Raw genomic sequence first — 22827 nt, forward strand, 5'->3', positions numbered from 1 at the left:
AGTCATTATCCTTTATCTCTTTTTTTAAACACCTGTGTATTTTGGTAACAGTAGCACTGTAGCACTCTCATCTGTAGTTCTCAAGGTGATACTTCTTGCAGTCCACTTTAGGTACTACAATATCTCATAGTCGCGATCACTTATTTTACACAAACCTGAAACTGTTAAAATGATCCTTTTTATTTTTTCTTTTCTCATTTACTTCTCATCTTTCACTTCCTACCTTGAAGCCAGAAAAATCTGGACAAGGATTAAAGCATGTATTTTTGAACAAGGTGGAGTAAGTTATTCAGAGATATACTAGAATCCTTCACCAGCTTTAAAATCAAGTTCAGAAATCTGGCTAGAAGAAAAGCTTTGCAGTGTCTAGAAGGCATGGGTCAGATGCAGGAACTACCAGCCAGCATTATTTTATCAACTCCGCAAGATAATAAAGCCTGCACTATGCAAGATATTAGAGACATTGATTGTTAGCACTCTCCCTGATGGTAAAAATCTACAAATCTTCACAACGCCAAAAAGATCAGTAACTGTTCCATGTGATTTTAGGCAGAAGGTACAAATTTGTCTGCCAGTTCCATTTTGAAACGCTAATTAAACAAAAGACTGCTGCATCTACTCTAGGAGAGACGTACTGACATGTAAGCAAGGAAACAGGAATGTTAAAACAGGAAAAATAAGAAAAGAAAATGGTGGGGAGGAACACAACTACTTTTGGACATTATTATTGTTTTAGTCTATTTAATCACATAATAGATAGCTCTTCCATGCATTTTATTCCAGCAATTTCTTCAAGCCCTTTCCAGCATATAAGAATATTTCTATCTCATTAGCTATGGCTTTATTTCAGCTATAGAAATAATCCACTACGTATTACACAAATGGTATGCAGCATTCTTTAATACTAAACTACACCATGACAACCTCAATCCTGTGTCTAGAGAGTCAATTTTAATCTATTTGGGTAGAACAATAATCGCTTTGAAGATGCAGGGCTCTGGTTTCACAGCCTAGAAAACTGTGTCCAAGCAGCCCAGGCCTCTTCTGCTTCTCCTGCTGGTCTGTCTCTACCCAGCCAGCACCTGTGAGAGATCAGCTACAGCCAACACCAGCAGGTCTGACTGTACAACAATCACACTAACAGTTTATTTCGTAGAGACACATTTTGGGGTTTTCCTATTCAGGACCTTAATGTCTTAAATCTAGTCTTGTAAGCTGATTCTATAATTATATGCCGGTGATGGTGATTTCTTTGGGCATATAAAGAAGTTCAGGAGTGAGTACGTAAAGAGCAGATCGTGCATCTGTTCTTAAGGACAGCTATAGACCTATAGTTACAAGCTCACTGAAAAAGTATCTCATTATGAAATGCTTAATTTAGACAGTAAATGTTTTAAACAGACACATAAATTGTTATGTTTAACATATATTTAAGTAAATGCACAAAATAAGAAGCGTGTTCTGTTATGGTTTGTGAATTTAACTTAGGAAAATGTGATTAACCCAATATTTTTTGTAATTTTAACTTCACTACTTTCAGTTCTCCTCCCTAACTACTGATCCCTTCAAACTCTGACATTCAGCAGAATTATAAAGGGAAAAAAAAGGGGGGGGAGGTTTAAAACATACATGTTTACATTCTGGACTTTGAGTCATGTTTCACGGAACTATGGAGAAGGACAGTCATGCTACAGATTCGAAAAAACTATTACAGCAGGACAGCTCAAATGGCTTGAACATTGTTAAATTGGAAGAGAATCTCAGACTAAAACATATAATTCTCCAGGTCATTAACTTTTCCCCCTATTGTTGGTATCTACAAAGTTGAGTGAACCAGTATGACTGCTGTCAGCCCAGGTTTTTGAAGTTATCTGTGCATTTAACTCAATTCTCCAAGGATATCTAGATACATTTAAAAAAATTTCTTAGATTCGAGTGTCAAAACAAGAATTGTAGAAGGCAAAGCAACACAAGAGAGGAAAACCTTCAAGGGAAGGAAATAACTACTCAGCTGAACATTTCAATGGTTGCCATGACTGAAAAATATTTGAAAATAGTAAAGAGTGAACAGAGAGATGTGTTGACGATACTGGTATTCTCTAAGCTAAGCATCCTTCCAATATCAGGATATTAACCTACACACTCGTAACTTTTCGTAAACCATGTTAGAGCATTGGCTGCAGAACCTAAGAATGACCATACATGATGGGCAAAGTATTTCTTCTAATGTACTTTTATCTTGACTCCTTCTTCTGGTATTACAAACATTTAAATACATATTCAGAATATGAGTTTCAAAAGTACTGGAAGGCACTACAGATGCAATTCGCTATCTATCAAGAAAGAGTCTGATTTCAAACTTTTTCCTTATCTGAACAAAATCTCAGAAATATTAAACACAAAACTTCGACAGAAGTCAAATATCATAAGTTAATTGTTCTGAGTTAGCTGAAACTTTCACCTACTAAATTTTCATTTCAAGCTATTAAAACATTTATATTTCAGGTATATTTTTCCATCTCATACATATACATTTGTTGACCTGTTTGCCCTCAAAGGTCATTGGCTAATTGCAGATTACATTGTTAGAGGGAAAGAAGTCAGAGGTAATGAATCTTCTCAATTGTAAGGAACAGAGAAAGATGAGAGATGCTGTGTGGTTTACCATTGAGAAATACACTGCAGTATGAGCTCGAGATTTATTTTGATACCAGGAGACCCATCTGGGAGCTAGATTTTATAAATGTCCTAATTGTGGGAAATGCAACTTCAACATCAATCAGCTGCATGACATCAATCACAAGTCAGGCTACATTAGTTCCAGCACCCAAAGAAAGTCTGGTGTACTTATAAACCACATATTTTATTTCAAAGAGCAAAGTACTACTTCTTAGGGGTTTGGCATGCCTTTTTTTTTAAAAAAAAAAAAAAAGTAAAAGAAAAAAAGACATTTGAGCTCCTCTTGCTTTCCTGTTTTTCTTCAGAAAAATGTTATTTTACTCTGAAGTTAGCAAGTACCTACCTTTGAAACAGATAAAGAGGAATAATCAGAAGTAGCTCTCCTAATTCTAGTCTTCCATGTAGCCCTGACAGAATTCAGGCATCCAGCTGTCCCTTCTTCTTGGAAGAAATTTGTTCACCTTAACATAATTCAACTTTTATAGACTGTATTTTTCCCAGGAGTTTGCTCAAAGAATGAGGAAGACAAAGATGAAACAAAAACCTTGAGAAATCCCACAGATCATACTCCATGTAAGCTGCTGTTCCAAAGAAGCTGGAAACTTATTTCTGCTCAAATAATTCCTTTTCATTGTAAGCTTTGTGTTTCTGCCAGAAATTACAAACTCAGAGCCAAGTAGAAAAAGAAAGTAAAGACAAAACTGGTAGACATGTTAAGAAACACAATATATTCTATCCGATCAAAAAATGTGTAGAGAGGAAATAAGGTAAGCCTACATCTTCATTTACTTTTATGAAAGAATATCCATATACTTAAAAATATGTCTGTCAAAAGAGAACATATATGTCCTGTACTGAAGTTCAAAAGAGCAACGTGGACTTGCTTTCATTTGGCACAACACACTGACAAAATAAGTGGCTGTTGCAAGATTCATGGCATTTCCTGACACGATAATTTAGTTTTGAGGATGTGAATGCCTGGCGAGCTATGGAAGAAACAGCACTGACATCAGCATTTAGATGTTGAGCTATTCGGAGGACCTTATTAGTTAAGGATAAAATCATATTACAGGATCGTAAGAATCCAGTCTAATTGAAAGAGTGGTTATAAAGAAAAAAAAGAAGTGGTCCTCACTAACTCCCCAAAAGCTTCTCATGACAGTGTTGCGTTTTGGCTCACATTCTTTGTCCTACACCTCTCTCCTGTTGCCACAGAAACTACTTCAAACTTCCAGTCGCTGCTCACAAGCAGACTGTTTCTTTACATAATGAGGAAAGCTATTTTATTTTTTCATATTCACTTTTTAGTTTTATTTTCTTAGATGATGGACAGATAAGGGTTATCACACCTGTAGAACAAAATCTAATTGTGTGGATGCTGACTTGCAAGCTAAAGATGATGTGCAGAGAAACCAGACTCAGCTTTCACAGCAGTGACCTTCTGGTCAACAGCGAACTTGAACCAAACTTTGCCAGTGCTCTGTATACCCAAATCACAAGGGTTTCATAGAAAGACAAATTTCCCAGGATACAGAAACAAAACCTGGCATTAAGCCTGAGGTCTTTCATGACTGATGTTATTCTTGTAGGATCTCGAAGTAAAAACTGTAGACATAGTTAGGAAGGTATCTTGATTGCAGCTGAGATAGAGGTGCTTAAGTGACAATTCTCAGCATATCTCCTAAAAAAAAAAAAAACACTAAGAGAGGAGTGAATCATCACCATTTACTCCAGAATGAAAATGTACACAGAAGCAGCTCTTATGAAGGGGTTGCTGTGAAGCCAATCTCAACTAAAACACATCTCCTGTAAACCTGTTCAAGTACACACCACAGTAACATCCCTATTATATGCAGAGACACCCTTTCAGAACCTCTTTTCTCAGGACTTTGCTAAAAATCCACTATCAATACAGAGGTTGAAACTTCTACTTTAAATGGACACTGGATTAAGTTTTCTTGTTTAGTCCTGTTGAGACACACAGCAGATGAAATTCAGGAAAACTGAGCAAATTGTACTGAAAAAAGCAGTTTTAGATTTTGCCCCGTTCTGATTATATTGTCTGTGAAGGGCTTGTTTTCTGATGTTTGCTCATCAGTTGCAAGTGCCTCATAGACATTTTAGCAATTCATTATTTGTTTGCCTCTTCCTATGAGCAACTTATTGTAAGCATTAAAAATTCAGGCAGTTTTCATCACACACACAGATCATGTGACAAAATTTTGGCACCTAACTGGATAAAGCTGAACTCCCAGAATCAGTTTTCTGATTCAAGTACTCACAAATATGATTTCAAAATCTGCTTCCCATGAATATTAAAACTGGATAGTCATTGTTTCTGTAGACAGTCTTCCCAATTAACATATTCACTAGAATATTTATGGAAAGCATACACAAAAAATAGTGTGAACAGCATCAAAGTGAATCCATTTAAATACCAAGATGAATATTTGCAGCCTTCCTTCATTTCACTTTATTGTATTTTATGAGGTGTTTGCCCAACTCTGGCTTCAATCACGTCTCTACAGATTACTTGAACTAAAACGTACTGTCAGAGAATGATAGTTGCCCAACTCTGGATTGAAAAGAGGACAGTCCAGGAAAGCAAGTCCCAAGAAAGAAGGCAGGCTCTGTTTTTAAAATATTGCCCTTACAGCTAATTAAAAACAGAGTCAACTTTCTGCTCTCTCACAGACTTCCTCCATGATCTCACAAAACTTCTCAAGTTTTCATCTTAGTGTTATACTAGTGGCTCTTCCTTTCCTGTGAAATATGTTTTACCCGGGAACCCTACACAGAAACTTCATGGTTTTCAACCTCAAGTGGATCCACCACGGAGAAACTGTTAATTCAAGTGTATTTTCATCCTGTTAAAACAGAGGTGACTGTGAATCAGCTGAGGCCACGCAGCCACAGTGGACACTTTATTGAGGAATCAGTAATCTAGACAGCATGTGCCAAATTACAGTTCCAAGTCTCTATTTCCCATGACCTTCATGGTAAAGGGGACAGGAAACTGCTGCATATAGCTTGGAAAATGATCCTGTTTCTGGAGATACTGTTGGTTAGTGAAACTGCTATTTTCTAATGAAAATTCATTATATATTATTTGATTATTTCCTATTCCCTGTTTTAAATGCACTCCACCCTTCCTACTCTATTACCTTGCCTTTTGAATGTAATTTACGAATGTTGGAACAATTAGCTTTTTCATTCAAAGTAACTGATAACTGAAATTATGCTGTCCTTGTGCATTATTAAAAACAACAACAGTAACCAGGTACGTTCAAAGGCTGTACAACATTCAAAATCCTCTTTAATATTCTAGTTCATAACCTTAATAGACATTTATACATGATTAATGAGGCTTTTAGTAGCTGTTGCTGTCACAGCTTGAGTAATGCCACCTCCAATGAATATTCCAAGGGAAGGGTCTGGCAATGTCTGAGTGACAGCTGTGAAGTAGAACACTGCGCTGTATTTTCTGACAAGAGAAACAAAACCCAAAATGAAACAAAATTCTGTCCTAAAGGACTGCAAACTATTTAAAAAGCAGAACATGGGAACTGAATACATTAGGCTATGTTTTATATTGCAGATTCACTAGTGAGAGCTTATAAAGGGTTTCTAAATGTGATCCTATTGCCATGCTCCAGCAAAGTTCTTGGACATAATCACATGGATGAATAATGTAATTCCTAATTACATCAAGGACATGTAATTTTAGGACACAGCACTGCAGATACCGGTACTGAACCAAACAAAAAAAAACTGCAAAAGACTACAAAAATAAGAGCACATTTTTTGCTGTGACAACTCAGGCAACTCAACCTTTTCAGCCTAGTGAAAAAAAGACTGTGTGGTTATTTGACTACTATATGTAAGTACTTTCAAACGGAAACACAGCCAGGCCTGACAGGGGAATAATTAGCATGGATTCACCAAGGGTAAATCATGCTTGACCAAGATGACTAGCTTCTATGATTAAATTACTAGATCTGCAAATAAGACATGACCAGTAAATGCAATCTCCTTTGAATTTAGCACAGTTTTCAATACGGTCTCCCATAGCACCCTTGTATTTAAGTTGGGATTTTACAGTCTATGTGGGTGGACTGCGAGATGGATGAAAAAGCAGCTGGGATGTTGGGCTCAAAGGGTGATGGTTACTTGTTCACACTCTGACTGGAAGTCAGTTACAGGCAGAGTTCCTCTATTCTGCAGCCAGTCCTTTTAAATGTTTTTATCAATGACTCGAAGGAGAAATCAGAATTCACCCATAGCAAGACTTCAAATGACACCAAAGCTTGGGAGTCATAGTCAGTCATCTCATAGGCAACGGTGCCATCCAGGGGGACCTAGACAGGCTGGAGGAACGAACAAAGCAAAGCCCTGGAATGAAGGAAGTGACCATTCTCCTTTACCTGGTACTCATTAGACCATGTCTGGAACACTGTGTCCAGTTTAGGGTCCCAAATATAAGAATGACATCAGTGAAGTTCAGTGTAGAGCTATCAAGTCATACAGGGGCTGACATGCTTGCCCTGGGCTTGTTCAGACTCAAGAAGAGAAGGCTCTGTGGGACTTAGCAAGTTGCAGGAAGATGGAGCCAGACTCTTCACAGCGATACACAGTGAGGGGATGAGTGACATCAGGGATAAATTGAAGCAAGGGAAGTTGAAACCAGATATGAGGAGAAACACTTCTACCTGAGGACAGTCAAGCAGTGGCACAAGTTGCCCAGGGAGGGCATGTAGACTCTGTCCTTGGAGGTTTTCAAGATATAACTGCATAAAGGCCTAAAAAATTACACCTGACTCCAAAGCCCACCCTGCTTTGAGCAGGAGTTTAACTGGAGAACTCCTGAGGTCCCTTTGACCCTGAATAATTGAGTCTGTGAAGATACCAAGTAATGACAATTTAACTTTGTGGAGAAAAGTATAACAAGAACCATTTACTTGAATTTGAAACCAGACGAACTGAAAACTGTGTGTGATTAATCAAAGAAGCTAGTGCCAGAAGACAGAGAGGACTCTCCACTCCACTTGGTTTCAAATCAAGGCACAATGCTGTTGTGGGACATTTTTTACTCAAGTATACACAGAGATCTTAAAACATAAGTAAGCTGCGGGAACCATAACAGAGTACAAAACAAGAAGTCAGATAAACTGCCAAAATGTCTTTAACTCTCTGCCCATAATACATACAAGTTAAGGAAAACACTAGCTAGTATTTGGTTAAATAAATATTTTAAGTCACCTCAGTTTTTAACCAACAAAGATTAAAGTATGCCTCATCCAAAAATCGAAAGAAAAATAAAAATAAAACAGATACAGAAAAATAACCACAAAAGTAACTAACTTTATATAATTTCCAGTCCTGCTCCAGTGCAAGGCTTCTTAACAGGCTTTGCTCCCTGGTTTGCATTTAAGATTAACTCACACTGAGAGCTTTAAGTCACTTCAAATACCACATAGCAGCAAACTGCAAGATTTCCATTGAGCTCTCTGTAAAAACAAAGGATTCTACAAACAAGGGAATTTAAAGGAGCATGTCGTTATCAATTGTGGAGACAATTGTAATAGTCATTACAACAACGCAGTATAAGATTCTTCTAAAAGCAAAAAGGTGAGGCCTGCATTTGCTGAGCTTTTAAAAATCAAACAAAATCAGTACTGGTCTACCTGCCAGATCATTAGTTTTCAAGTATGCAGCCAGTATCCCTTACATTTCCAATTTAACACGAATCCCATAAGTGTTTAATTCCAAATGAGCTCACAGAGTTACTGCCCATTAATGCAGAATTTTAAGTAACCAAATCAATTTGCATAAGCAAATCAATTTGCATAAGCAAATATTTGTACCTGGCATGTAACTAATTCAGAAATATATGTAACACACACTGAAAATCCTTATATGTTCTTACTTGCAATTTAACTTGGAATTCAATTTTGTTTTGAAACAAAGCACAAGTTCATCAGCCAAGGCTACATGAAAGAGGCTTGACATTTTAAAAAATGCCTTTTTAAAATAATCAGACTGTAAAGTGGTGTTTGAACTGTTTTTTAAAGGCTGAAACACCTTTCCTTGTACTTCAAAGGCTGAAACACCTTTCCTTGTGCTAAGATAACTATGATGGCTGAACAGTTTATTTTTTCTCTTGCCAATATAACACAATATAACACAAAATGTTTCACCTCAAAAAACAAACCAAAACCCACAACAGACAAACAAAAACAAACAAACTAAAAGGCAAGCAAAAAAAAGGCAAGCCAAAAAAAATACAAGCTACAAAGTAACAAAAACCAAGATATCCCAATCCAACATTTTCTAACTGGAGTATCACTGCTTCCTTTATAACTCCTTCCTTTAAGTCCAGGGAAAAAACTCCTTCCTTTAAGTCCAGGGAAAAAAGTTTATCAGATAGACAATTTAAAAGGCAAAGCAGTGGTTATTCCAAGACTGATTACCCAATGTGCTAGTTCTACAGCTGCAAGTCAATGCACCTATAAACTTGAGGATCTCCACCTGAAGAAAGAATATGACAGAAAGATATTCCAGCTATAGTAACCCACCACCACTGCATTCAAACTGATTTTATATAATGAGATTTTACATAGGTATTCATTGTTTTCCTATGTTCAGCCTCGAGGACAACAACCAGAGGGGCAGTGGCCAGAACTAATAATCTACACACTAAGGCAAGAAAAGAGCTTCTTGTGTTTGCAGCTTTGGGCCATGTAGGCATTTATACTATCAAACCAGGAGCCCATAAAACATTTTGCAGAATTCTTTGCTGCGACATTTACCCCTTGTAGAGCACACTGGACCTACAAACTGGGGACCACCTGGTGCAGTGAACAGCAGCACACTGGACCACAGGACAAGAGAAAGCCACAGATGAGTGATGATGACCCAGCAAAGGCCACTATGCAAAGAACCATGCTGGGCACTCATGTCCCTGACTTGTATTCTAGGTCCTTCATGGTCTTGTAGCTAGATACAACCCCTGCTTCCTGTCCCAAAATCAGGCTTAGTAGCCCATGTCATCCATGCATATAAGGTCTAACACACAGGTCCATAAAGAGTTGTATAAAGAGTTCCCAATACACATACAGATGCCTTTTTAAACCCGTTAAAATAATACTGAGGGCAGATCTGAAATTACACATCAATTTTAATTAAAAAAAAAATCTTAGAGGGCGCAGGATAGATCAACTTTTAAAAATTAGAAAACAGAGAAGAAATGAGAAAGGTGGCGGTTTTTGTTGCAGTTTGTTAAAGTTCAAAGATGAGAGGAAAATCAAATAAGCATGGCCAGCAATTACCTCCTCCTCAGCAGTAAGAACATGTAAGAAAGGCCCTTTGTTGAAATCCGCACCTTGGGAACTACTTCCTATGCAAGACAAACCAGATTTATTTAAATAAAATCAATGACGTGTCATCCACATTTGTCTGCTCCGAAACAAGTCATTCAACATGCCCTCCCCCAGCCATTATTCCCCTCCTACCTTCAAAACTCCCAGCAAACAGATAAATCCATGTAATGGCTGGGACAAAAAGGACGGTCAGAGAGGCAGCCAGGAATTTCCGTCGCCCTCTGCAGATTCCCAGCATTCTCTCAGGAGTGCAGATTCCCAACCCAGTGCTGTTCCTATGTCGGAAGCAAATAGTTCACAGCCTCCCACATATTATTCCCTGAAAAGGAAAGGAAAAAAGGTTTAATAGCTTATCTCTCTACAGAAAGGTAGACTGTGCCAGTGCTCCTAAAGAGTTAAAAGAACAAAGCTAAAAACAGGATTACCACAATTGCAAAGTAGCACCCATTTCAAAATTATCCATGAATGCTTAATAACAAAGCAAGTTTTAGAAGTAAGACAGTAAGTCAATAAAACCCAGCGTATCACCTAAACACACCAAGCGCTAATCTTACACAGAAACATCACCCTTATTTGTTTTTTCACTACCCTTTTACACTACAGAGACTCTGAGTTCTTTGATGTCTATGTGTGGTGGTGCCCTGCAGCAGATGAGAAAGGCACTCGTATTTCTTCACCTGCTCCCAAAGAGCAGAAGTCACACCAGTGGATCGATGCGCTGCCTGCAGGGTAAAGTTTGGGGGCAATGGGATATTATTAAAATGACCCACTTTGCCAATCAAGAAGCAATGCTGATGAACTGCTACATAAAAGCGGAGAAGAGAAAGAGCAAAATGGGCAAGGAAGCCTCCTTAGTCCCAAAAGGGGTATCAGGAGCTTTAGACTGTATGCTACAAGAAAAAGGGGCAATTCTGGAGATTGCCACTGTTTTTATAAGAAAAAAAAAATCTTATCTTAATTTGTTTAAAATAATTGTTCTGCGCTTCAAAAAGGTCAAGATGGCAAAACAATCTGATGAGTTTTATTTGTGGGAAAACGAATATTTATTACACCTGTGCAGGCATCAGCATTGCACATCTCTTGCTCTTTTTTGTTACAAAAGGGAGGAAACGCTTGTGTGAGAGTAGAGGAGTTAGAGAACGGAGGAATTAAGTCCATGCAAATCTAGTTCAGGTTTTGTGTGAAAGGGCTTATGTTTTCTAATTTGATAAAAAGAATTGATCTGCAAGAACGATAGGGAAAGAAATGCAGACTCTGGCAGTACAAGGTGTTTAATAACAGAGCCCTTTGGCTTATGCTTAGACTAGCACTAGAGCTGAAATCAGCAATTAAAGCGTTTCTACACTGACATATTATGAATGGCTACTGTGTGCCTTGAAAATATGTCTGCGCTCTACAGCTCCATGTATATTGCAGTGCAAGTCAATTCTGAAATCAAATTACAGCAAAAACGAGAATTATAGACAAGAGAAATGGGTTCAGACAAAGAACTCTGCTGCTGGAGATACCTGGCTGCAGTAATCAGGTAAACTTACAGCTCTTCCCCCAGCATTCAATAGAGCTCACTTTACTACACTACAGTTTAAGAGACACGATAATACTCCTGACCTTGGAACTGATAAAATGGACCATAATTTGTCCAGAGCCAGCACAAAAAAGCTTTCCATTGTGTCAGCCTTTCAACGCAATGAATGCCTCACCACAGAGGTTTTGCACAAAATATGTGGACAGACTTAATATTAACAACTGCAGTATTAGAGTCACTGTGTTAGACAGAGACAAGTATTTGGTAGATAAATTCTGGAGAACTCTTATCTTTATTCCCTGTATTTGGATAATGCTTACATTATGTTTCTTTTCCTTACATCGCATAGCTTCTACAACAGCTCTGAAGACATTCCTTTACATGACTACTTGAGAAACACAGATAATCTCCCTCACTTCTATGTTTTACACTTGCTATATGTGTGTATAATTTCAAATGCACAAAATAACTTACTTTAAGTAGGATTTTTCTTTTCCTTTAACATCGTGGTGTGGACTGCTGACATAAATCCATGCATGGAAAACTAAATCTTTGAAAAAACGAACTCACAGGCAGGGTCATTCCCAAACGGCCACATCTTGTAATGCAACTTGCACTAGGTACATACTGCTCCTATCAAATACACCTGTAAAACCCACAGGTAGCGAAGTAAGAGTCAGCCCTACATGTTTCTGAAATCATGCTGTTACAAGTACACTGATAAGAGTTTCTGGGATAATGACGCCCAGACACTGAAGCCTGGGGTCATAGTGCTGCTAGAAGATTAATTCATCCTGGGCCTGCATATTCAAGAAATAATTAAATTTTTCCTATATACTCTTTTACGTATCCATGCAAGTTAAGCTTCTGAACAGAGGTCAACATGGAGGATGAAATCCAACTTTTCTACCCCAAGACTGTGAAGTACCCTAAGAAATTAGGAAAATATAAGGAGCAACACTGAACTCCCAGTTCAGCTACAAACGAAAGCCAGGAATGTGGCAAATTCAGTTTCCTACAGATTGTCATCATTCAAACAAAACAGCCAAATCATTCTGCACATTCATGCACATCTTTTATCTAACTAGGAAGACATTTGGGAAAATCCTAGACAGACAAGTCAGCTTGTGATGGATCACCCCAGGAAATGCTGAGATATTTCTTTTAATGGTTCTTTAAAAGAGAAAAGAGCCATAAATTATTTTAAAGGAAATTTCTACTATCTCCCCATCTCCCCAAACTTGTGAGTAGATTTCTCTGAGTCTTAAATATTCATTTTCAGTGCATAAAAACACCACACCTGTTGAGGAGTTTTTTTTCCAAACTACACAATGTATCATGTGCAAACCCTACACAAGAAATTGTATAAAAGGTCCATGAATGGTAATGAAGATGCTCAGCTTAAAGTAAAAGCTTTGGACTCAATCATGTAGTCATTCTTGGGTTTACTTGTAAAGACTTTTACCTAACATACTATAGTCAAATAAACTGAAAGGAGATATTGCAGCTCTTTGACTTGGTTTCCTTTTCAGTGCAACAAGTGCCAGATTGACACGGTCGTGAGAGGAGAGTGACTGACAACACACACTGGACCAAGGGCTGAGCACACAACATGGTACCACCGCACACACTTCTGACACTTGAGCTTGCAGCTGCCTGGCAGACTTGTGCAGCATCTACTGCTCCTCCAGCCACAGGTCTACTCCATCACACTGACACCTGCCTGAAAGGTCTAAGAAACCACTTTCATGGTACAAGCTAAAAATGAAGCTACTTCGGATGTCAGATTGCTAGATACATTCATCTTTTCAGTAATAACAAACACTGTAAGATGGTTCACTTCATTTATGCAAATCTGTGCAGTGTTCCTCCTGGTAGCTTTCAGTCTTAACAGCTATGACACCTAAACACCATGACTCAGAAACACATAGCATGAAATATGTTGGAAGAAAAAAAGAAAAACTGAGGAAGTAAGTAGCCAATATAGGTGAGATACTCCAATCAAAAAATAGCCAGTGGCTTCACTTAATCTGTTGCCCAATGTTAGTATTTTCAGACAGGTCCAACTGAGCCACACTGACCATCTGCAACTTTAGCCACCTTTAATGCATTCATCTCAAAGCAAGGGAGATCAAAATCAGCCCCAGAGTGAAAGGGAATGGTTGGGAGAGTTTCTGGTAAGGGGTTTGCCATTTGAGACATGGTCTCAGCTTCGCTACTCCAGACATGATCAGAATTCCTGCTCGTGCCACAGATACAGAGTAGGTGCATGCATTTCACGACATTCTTCTGCCTTGGTCTTCAATTTTTAATGTAATGAATGAAATCCAAGAGCATCATATAATTATATTTTAGAAATCTGATTAAAAAAGTAATACCCAAAAAAGTTAGCTGTATGTAAATAATGCAAGTATGTGTTGCTGTCAGTAAGCCAGATGCTCTACACTTCCACAATGCACCCAGTTCAAGATCTAGAAAACCTACTGCACATGTACAGATGATCAGCCATTAATACAGCAACGTCAGGCCAGCTCATCCTTGGTTACTGCAAAAGGTGCTATAAAAGGCTACTAGCATGGACAATGCCTACGAAATAAATTGAGTTCCTCATTACAAAGACTTACACATGACCACCTCACCACATGGCAACAGTGAACGAAATGACTTGTTACCTTCACATATGGTCAAATGCTTCCATGAACTACACTACGCTGTCAGAGGGGTTGCTTTGTTTTAAATCAAGGATTATCTCCTCAGCTAAGTGTGAAGCAGCTCTCAGCCAGTATGAACAGCACATGTATTAAAGCATGTAACACAACACTAATCACATTGCTATTCAGTTTCTATTCATTTATTTTTTTAATTACGGCATGACAGCTCAACTATGTCGGACACTCAGCAGGAGTTCAGTGGAACAATGGAAGTAATTATGAAAACAAAAATCAAACACAATTAACCAGATTTAACTGCTCTACTATAAAAAGCTTTTCTAACTGCTTCACACATTTCCTTGCATTTGTTACAGTTAATCTTATCCCAATAATCTTCCATTTGTTTTCAGAGCCACTGAAATGAATATATACAGTTAAAGCTGTTTGTATACCAATCCCAAGCCTTGGCTTTGCTGTGTTTCTTGAATTAATGTTATCTTATTCTTTATGCTTTTCCACACTTGCAGTCACAGAGTCAATGAACAATTTCTACTGTAAAGCTTTTCCCTTGGCTCTGTGTCAACGTAGCATCCGTCCCTTATGAGAGACTTTTCACAGTTTTTTGCCAGACCTAAAATATAAATAACCTAAAGAAAAAAGCAGTATCTCAGCCAGGATTTTTCTGTTTTTCTATAAAATGTTGCTAATGTGGGGTTATAATGAGGTCACTCCTTGCTAGTCAGCTTTTTATCTTGCAGCTTTGTGGTCTTTCAGTTATGCAAGTTGTTTGTCATGTGACAGATTTTTGTCACGCTAGAGAAAACTTTGGTACCATAAAGGCAGGGTGTGGAATAAACCAAATACTATGAAATAAAATATTAGATGGTAACTCTGTACTTAAATAAACATCCCTTTGTTAATATACTCTGCTTCTCAAGTTCTCACAAGAGAAATAGCATTTTGAAGTAAAATGCCATCATCTCTCATCAACCTCTTCTTCTTCTCCCACAAGGAAGAACATGCTACAGAGACAAATCTCAGGCTCCCTTTGTTCCCAAACTCTGAATTTTCTTGGCATTGGAGACCTTGCCCCAAATTAGACTTCTTAATCCTACAGTATCTTGACTTTAAAGATGGATTTGGAGTAAACTCAGACTCAGCATCCACCTCAGAAGTTGTGTGAAACCACTTTAAAGAACAGATTACAGCAGTTTCCAAATGCTACCCAATTTACTCTTCCTCAACTAGTTACAAGAAAATGGTCCTATCTACAAGAGAGAAAATAGCCAATAAGTTGACAGCACAAATGAATTCTGCCTTGGAACTGTGCTAACTGCTCAGAGGGCACACAGGATTGACACCTTCTTTTGTACCTTCACTCAGTATGTGCCGAGGCTCAAGGAAAATTCTATTAGTGTACTGTTAATCAAAACTTTCCAGAAGGTTTCAGCTGTAAGCGACGCCTCCACAGGAATGAGGATCTAGTAGTCACAGACAGAGAGAAATAGATACATAATACACTTCCATAATTTTCGTTCCTATGTATTCCTTTATTTGTATGCACACATATACACATATATATTTATGTATGCATTTTTAATGGCATTCCTTTTTCCTTTCAAGCCCCGACTGCTCAAAAGAAGGAAAGCCTGAAACTTTGAAAAATATTATCAAGGAATAACACAATTTAAGACCAACAGGATAAGAATCTTTCCCTAAGCCTCCACTAAAATGTCACTGTTAATATGGGGGGGGGGGGGGGGCGAATGTATCAGTTTAGAAGAGACAGCAGCAACAAAACACAATCATGACAGAAAGATCAATCTTGCCTGTTATTCACATTCCATTTGCAGCTCAAGAATGATACTTATTTTCAAAGCAGCTACTGACCTGGTTTTTCAACGAGTTCTCCAAACTCTGCTTTACCCACCTCACCTGTAATGGCTTTTAGCAACAGTTTTACCTGACTCCCCAACTTATTTCAGGACTCAGCACAGCTCAAAGAAAGTGAAACAGAGCCCGAGTCAGTTTGTTCAGCAGAAGTCTAACAAGATACTACATACACATCCTAAGAAAGCTTTACAATTTGAGATCCCGATGCCATTGAATTATAAACATTCTGGAGATCGTGGCCGACCAGCAGTAATAACTGTGACAGAGAATCTTTCAGTAGCAAAGCAATTCTACTCCAGAATCACGGTTTACACTCAGACCATAGCATTAATAAATATCTGAATTTCGGGCTTAAAAAAAAAGGACAAAGCGACACAACTTGCCACACTCAGTCCTCTCCATCTGAAATAGCAGCAGGAAGAAAAAGAAAAAACAACATGCTAGCTGTTCTTGGCTGGAAGAAAATATCAGTATGGCGCTGCATCGTTGCTCTCCCTGCCTCTGTACCAGGGCATCTTTCTCCTTCATAATCAAATACTGAAGGGTCTTGGGCTTGCCCATTAATTAATTCCCCTTCTTAGGTATTGTGTGCATGACACCACACAGAAAACAAAATGGTCTTTAAATCATACAACACACATAACGCCTCCCAAGAATATTGATGCTAATACTTCGCTTCTCAGCTAAAATTCTTGAATGCTTATCCAAAAGCAGCGTTTACCTTCATTAGAATCCTCTGCGTACACAGCTGCTTTAACAGGAAAATTGATTAAAGATTCTTAAGAAAGTTTTGCCCAGGAGAAAACAATTATTGCTTGAAGTGTTCCTCCCTGACAAAAGAATCCATGTCCCTCTATGAAGCAAAGTCCTATTATAAAAAAGAACCCTTTACTAAACAGATCCCAAACTACAAGTTAGTTTTATATGGGGATTTGTAACATGCAGCTACTTAACTTGTCAGATGGAAATAGAAGTTGGCATAGTACTTGCAAATCACTCTTTATGAAATACTCATATTAAATCAAAACAATAAAAAGAGAGAGGGAAATGGGCCCGGGTGGTTTTCTCCTCAATCCTGACAGTGAGGAGGAAGGAGATGAGGAAGAGTGGATAGATCCTGGGGGTCAAAAACTGGGTGTGCAGCTGGTATTGACAAGAGATATTCTGGTTTTACAACCATGACACACCCCCTGAGAATGGAGGATTGCTACCAAGAGGCAGGATCCATCTGCCCACATGGGGCAAAAGTGACTTTTCCAGTAGGATGGGGCCAAACCAGTGAGGAATTAAATTGCGAGTAACAAGGATGAAGATGAACAAACGAGAAAGTAGTGGATTGGGTCAGCAAGCAAAGGACATTGAGTGATGTGCACAGGAGATACCTGTCTGCAGCAATGAGGTAATGGATGGGTATAGGCTTTTTAGGAAGGACCAGTCAGGAAGGCAAGGAAGAGGAATTGCCCTGTATGTGAAAGCAGGAGAAAGGCCCAGAGCTCTCTGTTGGATTCTTCCCATCCACTTATCACCACTGAGAAACACTCAGAGTTGTGTCCAAGTCTGGGCTCCCCAGACACAGCCAGAGAGGCTGCAGAGCCTTCACCCTTGGAGACATTCAAACCCCAGCTGGACATGACCCTGAGCAACCTTCTTCAGTTCATCTTGCTTTGAGCAGGAGGTTTGATTAGACAATCTCCAGAAGTCCCTTCCAAAATCAAATCCATTATTTTGGAGAGGTTGCGAAGTCTTGTTCTCTGGAGACATTCAAGACCCACCTGCACACATTCCTGTGCGACCTGCTCTGGTGACCCTGCTTTAGCAGGTAGGTTGGACTGGATGATCTCCAGAGGTCCCTCCCAACCCCAACCATTCTGTGATTCTGTGATTTATAGTGGCCATTCAATTTAAATCCCCAACAATTCCAAATAACATCTACTCCACTATGCATGAATAATAAGGCACATAAAAAATTATACTGAAACATGGGTAATGCCAGGTTAAATGCTATCTAGTATAAATCAATATACCTTCACTAAGGTCAATTCAATCTGTATCAATTCACAACAAATATGAATTCTCATAATTAATGCACTAGAAATTGAATTTTTATATAAGCACCAAAATTCTCACCTCATGACTACATATTGCTTAAACATTACTAAACCCACAAATATTTCTATCATATTTATATAAAAATAAAACAAATGATGTAATGAAAACTCCAAGAATTGCTGAGGATTTCATATTTGAATAATCGAGGAATCAACAAATAGGAAAAAATATTATATATATATATATATATGTATATATATATATGGCCATGATTGAAAGCAGAAAAAAGATCCTTCACTATGATTACAGTGCTACTTTACTAAGTACATCATACATTCTCAATACTTCTTTGATGCTACTACAGAATATTAAATAGCAGCATGAGTTGAGAGCTGCTTTTTTTAGTAAGTTTCCCGCTGAAATCCTTGTGTGCCAAGGTCCAGTATTTATTTATTCTTAAATGTTACACCATCCAGGCAGGCTACAAGGACTACCCACTTCCCTAGGCTTTCCCAGGGCTGAGTGGGTTCTATACAAGTGGATGGGAAAGGTGTTTCCCCCCCATACTCCTTCTTTTTACCTGACATAGAAGCAAAGCTCTTGCAGAATAATTTGATGCCAGGCACTTTTTTAAGTAGGGAAGGTAGCTGCAGATTTAGGTTATTTCACATAGGACTATTCTTGAACATTGGAACACTGGGAAAGGGTTTGATAAACCGGAATTTATAAATACAGGTTTCTCATGGATTATTATTTGGCACTACATGGATTAATGTGGATATTAGACAAGAAAGGCATGTGAGTTTAATGCAATTACAAAAAGAGTATGAAAGCCGTTATCAAAGCTGAACAAAGCTGTAGAAACTAGCCTCAAGAGGAGACACTGACAAAAGTGCTTACTAAGGTATCCAAATTTTCTGTGTGTGGAGTTAGCATTTCAGTAGAATCATACAATAGTTTAGGTTGGAAGGGACCTCTGGAGGTCATCTAGTCCAATCCTATGGACAAAAAATACTGTTCTTCCAGACCAATCTGTAATTTGGATTGCTCTTCATTTAAAAAACTATCATCTGAGGAAGGGTGGTCTGCCTACAGAAAAAGGGAAGTGGGCTAAGGTTGTCTATGTTCTCTCCCCACATTTCTCAAAATGTAGTGTGATTTTCACTGAATATTTCATGTAGTTCTCTATGCATTTCTTGGTTCCTGGGCTTTCTTTCAGAGTGAGCCACTTAGGTCCTTCTGACACAGAATCAGGGCACGTTTTGAAGCATATTCACTAGATGGACCATTCCCTCCAGACAGTGTGAAGGATATTGCTCCCTCAGCACTACAACAATCCCCCAACACAGTTTTGGCAGGTTTGCTGCCTTTAGGCCCTGCCATCGCACAATGCCTCATGGAACACAACACACACCCTTTGCATCACGTCATGATTCAGGTGACCTGTGACAGTTTTTCTGAATCATATAAAGAAAGAAAAATAACAATGTCTTGGAACTCCAAGGGGATCTAAGGAAAGCGTTTTATGCAACACAGATGCTGCCAGCCTGCTCTACAGAGGCCAAGTGCTGCGAATGACGGACATTCCCCACCTTTTGGCCTGCGGATCAGGATGTGCTCTCTGGAGGCAAAGCCTTTGGCAGCATAAATGTTACTGCTATAACATCTATTTTGTTATCTCCAGATGGTCTACCCTGTTCTTGTATCATAAGCATTATGTTTTATCATAACCACATGGGGCACAATATTTACAGTCTCTGGGTCACGTAAACTGCAGGTACAGAGTAGATACAATGGTCGTAAACTACAGGGGGTCAACTCAGTTACACCTGTACAGAGACTAGGATTGTGACACTGACCCCAAGGCCAGCGCTTCACCAACAAGGGAAGATATACCTCAATGCATACAGCAACAGACAGCAATAATCCCTACACATCACTGCAGTTTATACAGAAAAATCTTCTCAGTTGCTCACAGGGAACTGTCAGTAAGATAGAACAAAAATATAACAAATGTAAAAACAATTCTAGCACACTTCTAAAAATAAAACTTTTTAATATTTTTTTTGTTGCTAAGAGATGCAAAAATATAGGACATAACAATGCAGTTATTTGAAGGGCAACAGAAGTAGTTCATAGTATTAGGAAAAATATAACACAGTATGATAAGCTACAATGATTCATACAGATTGGTTGATTTGGACAACAAATTAAATAATATTGTTTTTCCAAGATTCATCCATAGCTATCACAGTATCGCAGTATGCTTGGGACTGGAAGGGACCTCAAAAGATCATCTAGTCCAATCCCCCTGCTGGAGCAGGAACGCCTAGGTGAGGTCGCACAGGAACATGTCCAGGCGGGTTTTGAATGTCTCCAGCAAAGGAAACTCCACAACCCCCCCTGGGCAGCCTGTTCCAGTGCTCTGGCACCCTCACTGAGAAGAAGTTTTTTCTCAAATTTAAATGGAACCTCTTGTGTTCCAGCTTGATCCCATTACCCCTTGTCCTATCATTGTTTGCCACCGAGAAGAGCCTGGCTCCATCCTCGTGGCACTCACCCTTTATATATTTATAAACATTAATAAGGTCACCCCTCAGTCTCCTCTTCTCCAAACTAAAGAGACCCAGCTCCCTCAGCCTTTCTTCATAATGGAGGTGCTCCACTCCCTTAATCATCTTTGTTGCCCTACGCTGGACTCTCTCCAGCAGTTCCCTGTCCTTATTGAACTGAGGGGCCCAGAACTGGACACAATATTCCAGATGTGGTCTCACCAGGGCGGAGTAGAGGGGAAGGAGAACCTCTCTGGATCTACTAACCACCCCCCTTGTAATACACCTGTCCTGGTTTAGTTAAAAACAAGTTTCTCTTTCAGTGAATTTTGCCTGTCAGCTAAAGCCTTCATATTAACTGCATTTTCCTGGAGAACCAGACACATGTTTTGGTAAACCTAGCAATGGAATGCAAACTTATTGATAAGCACGGATGGACATCTCCCGAGAGGGGCAACGAGAAACCGGTGACCAAGAAACTGACCAACTTTGTATAACATTCCGTTCACGTGAATACTTCATATAAAAGTGGGAGATCACGAGGATCTTGTCCCTTTTTCCCTTTTGCCTTTGCTTTTTCCCTTTTGCTTATGGCCGACATTAGTAGAGGACCTTGCTAGTTGTCCCTGCGAACTGAGGCCTAGTGACAGACTGAATCCAGCTCCAGTTGGCTGCAGAGTCTAATCCAGGACTTCAGGTGCCGGCTCTGCAGTTGCTGAGACTTTCAATATTGGTTTTGTATATTTTGTATTATTTTCTCTATTCTTATTAGTAGCATTAGTAAAACATTGTTAATTTTTCCAACTCTCTTCTCTCTGTCCTTCTTTCCCTCCCGATCGCCTGTCCTGAGTGGGAAGGGGGGAGAGGGAGGGGCAAAAAGGGGGAAGTGGGGGGGAGAGGAGGTTAACAATACATCTGCCAGGGTTTTATTGTCATCCCACAATCTAAACCCTCGACATACACCCCAGGATGCCATTGGCCTTCCTGGCCACAAGGGCACAGTGCTGGCTCATGGTCATCCTGTTGTCCACCAGGACCCCCAGGTCCCTTTCCCCTACACTGCTCTCTAATATGTCATTTCCCAACTTATACTGGAACCTATGAGGATACATGTTGGTAGGACAAGTTTTGCTTACTGACAAGATTGTATTAAGTACTTTTTCAACTGATGAAAAAGATTTTTTAAAAGGTTGAAAAGGGCTTGGGTGTCTTTTTTTTATGCTGAAGATTAAAACTATAAATACATAAAATACTGGCAGTGATTGCATATTATTGCAGCGCTGAAAGAGAAGGTAATTTATTTATTTGCAACACACCAAAGAAGCTGCATTAAGAATATTTGAAAATGTAGACAAAATGCTCAAATCAAATGCTTTGAACCTTGTCAGCATGTGCAGTTCACAGTACTTACGTTAACTTTGAGATACACAACTTAATAAAAAAAATCAGAGGATTTTTTTCACCACTAATTGCTGGAAAAAATATATATTGCATAAAATACGTATGGTACATATTTTACAGGCAACTTATAATTTGGTCTTAAAAGTTCTGAAGTTAAGTTTTCAATTTCTGTCCTTGTTTGTCCAAAAAGTTTCAAATCTGTAAGACTTATTTTGACTGCCTTGTTTTCTGGAAACGTCAAGGCATACCTTGTAGTGACTATTTTTTTACACTATGCTATTAAAAGAAACTTAAAATGTATTCCAGTTATTAGAAGCTGCTCTTGTACATGAAGTGAAGACATCTCAAATGCATGTTTGGAGAGTGTTAAGAAGGACAAAGCTGGAGATGAGGGACAGAACTACTCAGTGACGTAAGTCTATTTCTGCCTCTTCTATAATATGCTAAAAATGTCTTGTACAGTCATAAGAATAGCATGGTCTTACATTTGCTGATATTTAGACATAGTTTTGTAATTACAGGGTAAATTATGACCTAAGTGGCTGATTCTTTAGCCATAGCTGCGTTTCTTGAATCTTACCTAACCTAAAACATACTCTCAGAAAGCAGAAAGAAATTTGCAGGGGTTTCTTTCAGTAATATGCATTAGCAATGAAGTGCATGCCATAGACTCTGTATTTCAGTGCCACCAAGCAAAA

The 22827-nt window shown here is 38.8% G+C and overlaps 1 protein-coding gene across 4 annotated transcripts in view; it reads right to left on the reverse strand.

The window, feature by feature from the left end:
- LARGE1 (LARGE xylosyl- and glucuronyltransferase 1) overlaps window positions 1-22827 on the reverse strand; it is a 285324-nt gene that overhangs the window by 188859 nt on the left and 73638 nt on the right. For all 4 annotated transcript variants that reach the window (XR_010467740.1, XR_010467739.1, XM_065039545.1 and 1 more), the window contains one exon: window positions 10191-10377. Coding sequence is in view for 2 of the 4 variants with exons in the window: in XM_065039545.1 (XP_064895617.1) it covers window positions 10191-10296 (106 nt within the window). In the remaining 2 variants the exon portion in view is untranslated. The remainder of the gene's footprint in view (window positions 1-10190; window positions 10378-22827) is intronic.

The sequence above is a fragment of the Columba livia genome, chromosome 1 (genome assembly GCF_036013475.1).
Source record: "Columba livia isolate bColLiv1 breed racing homer chromosome 1, bColLiv1.pat.W.v2, whole genome shotgun sequence".
In the NCBI taxonomy this organism is placed as follows: domain Eukaryota; kingdom Metazoa; phylum Chordata; class Aves; order Columbiformes; family Columbidae; genus Columba; species Columba livia.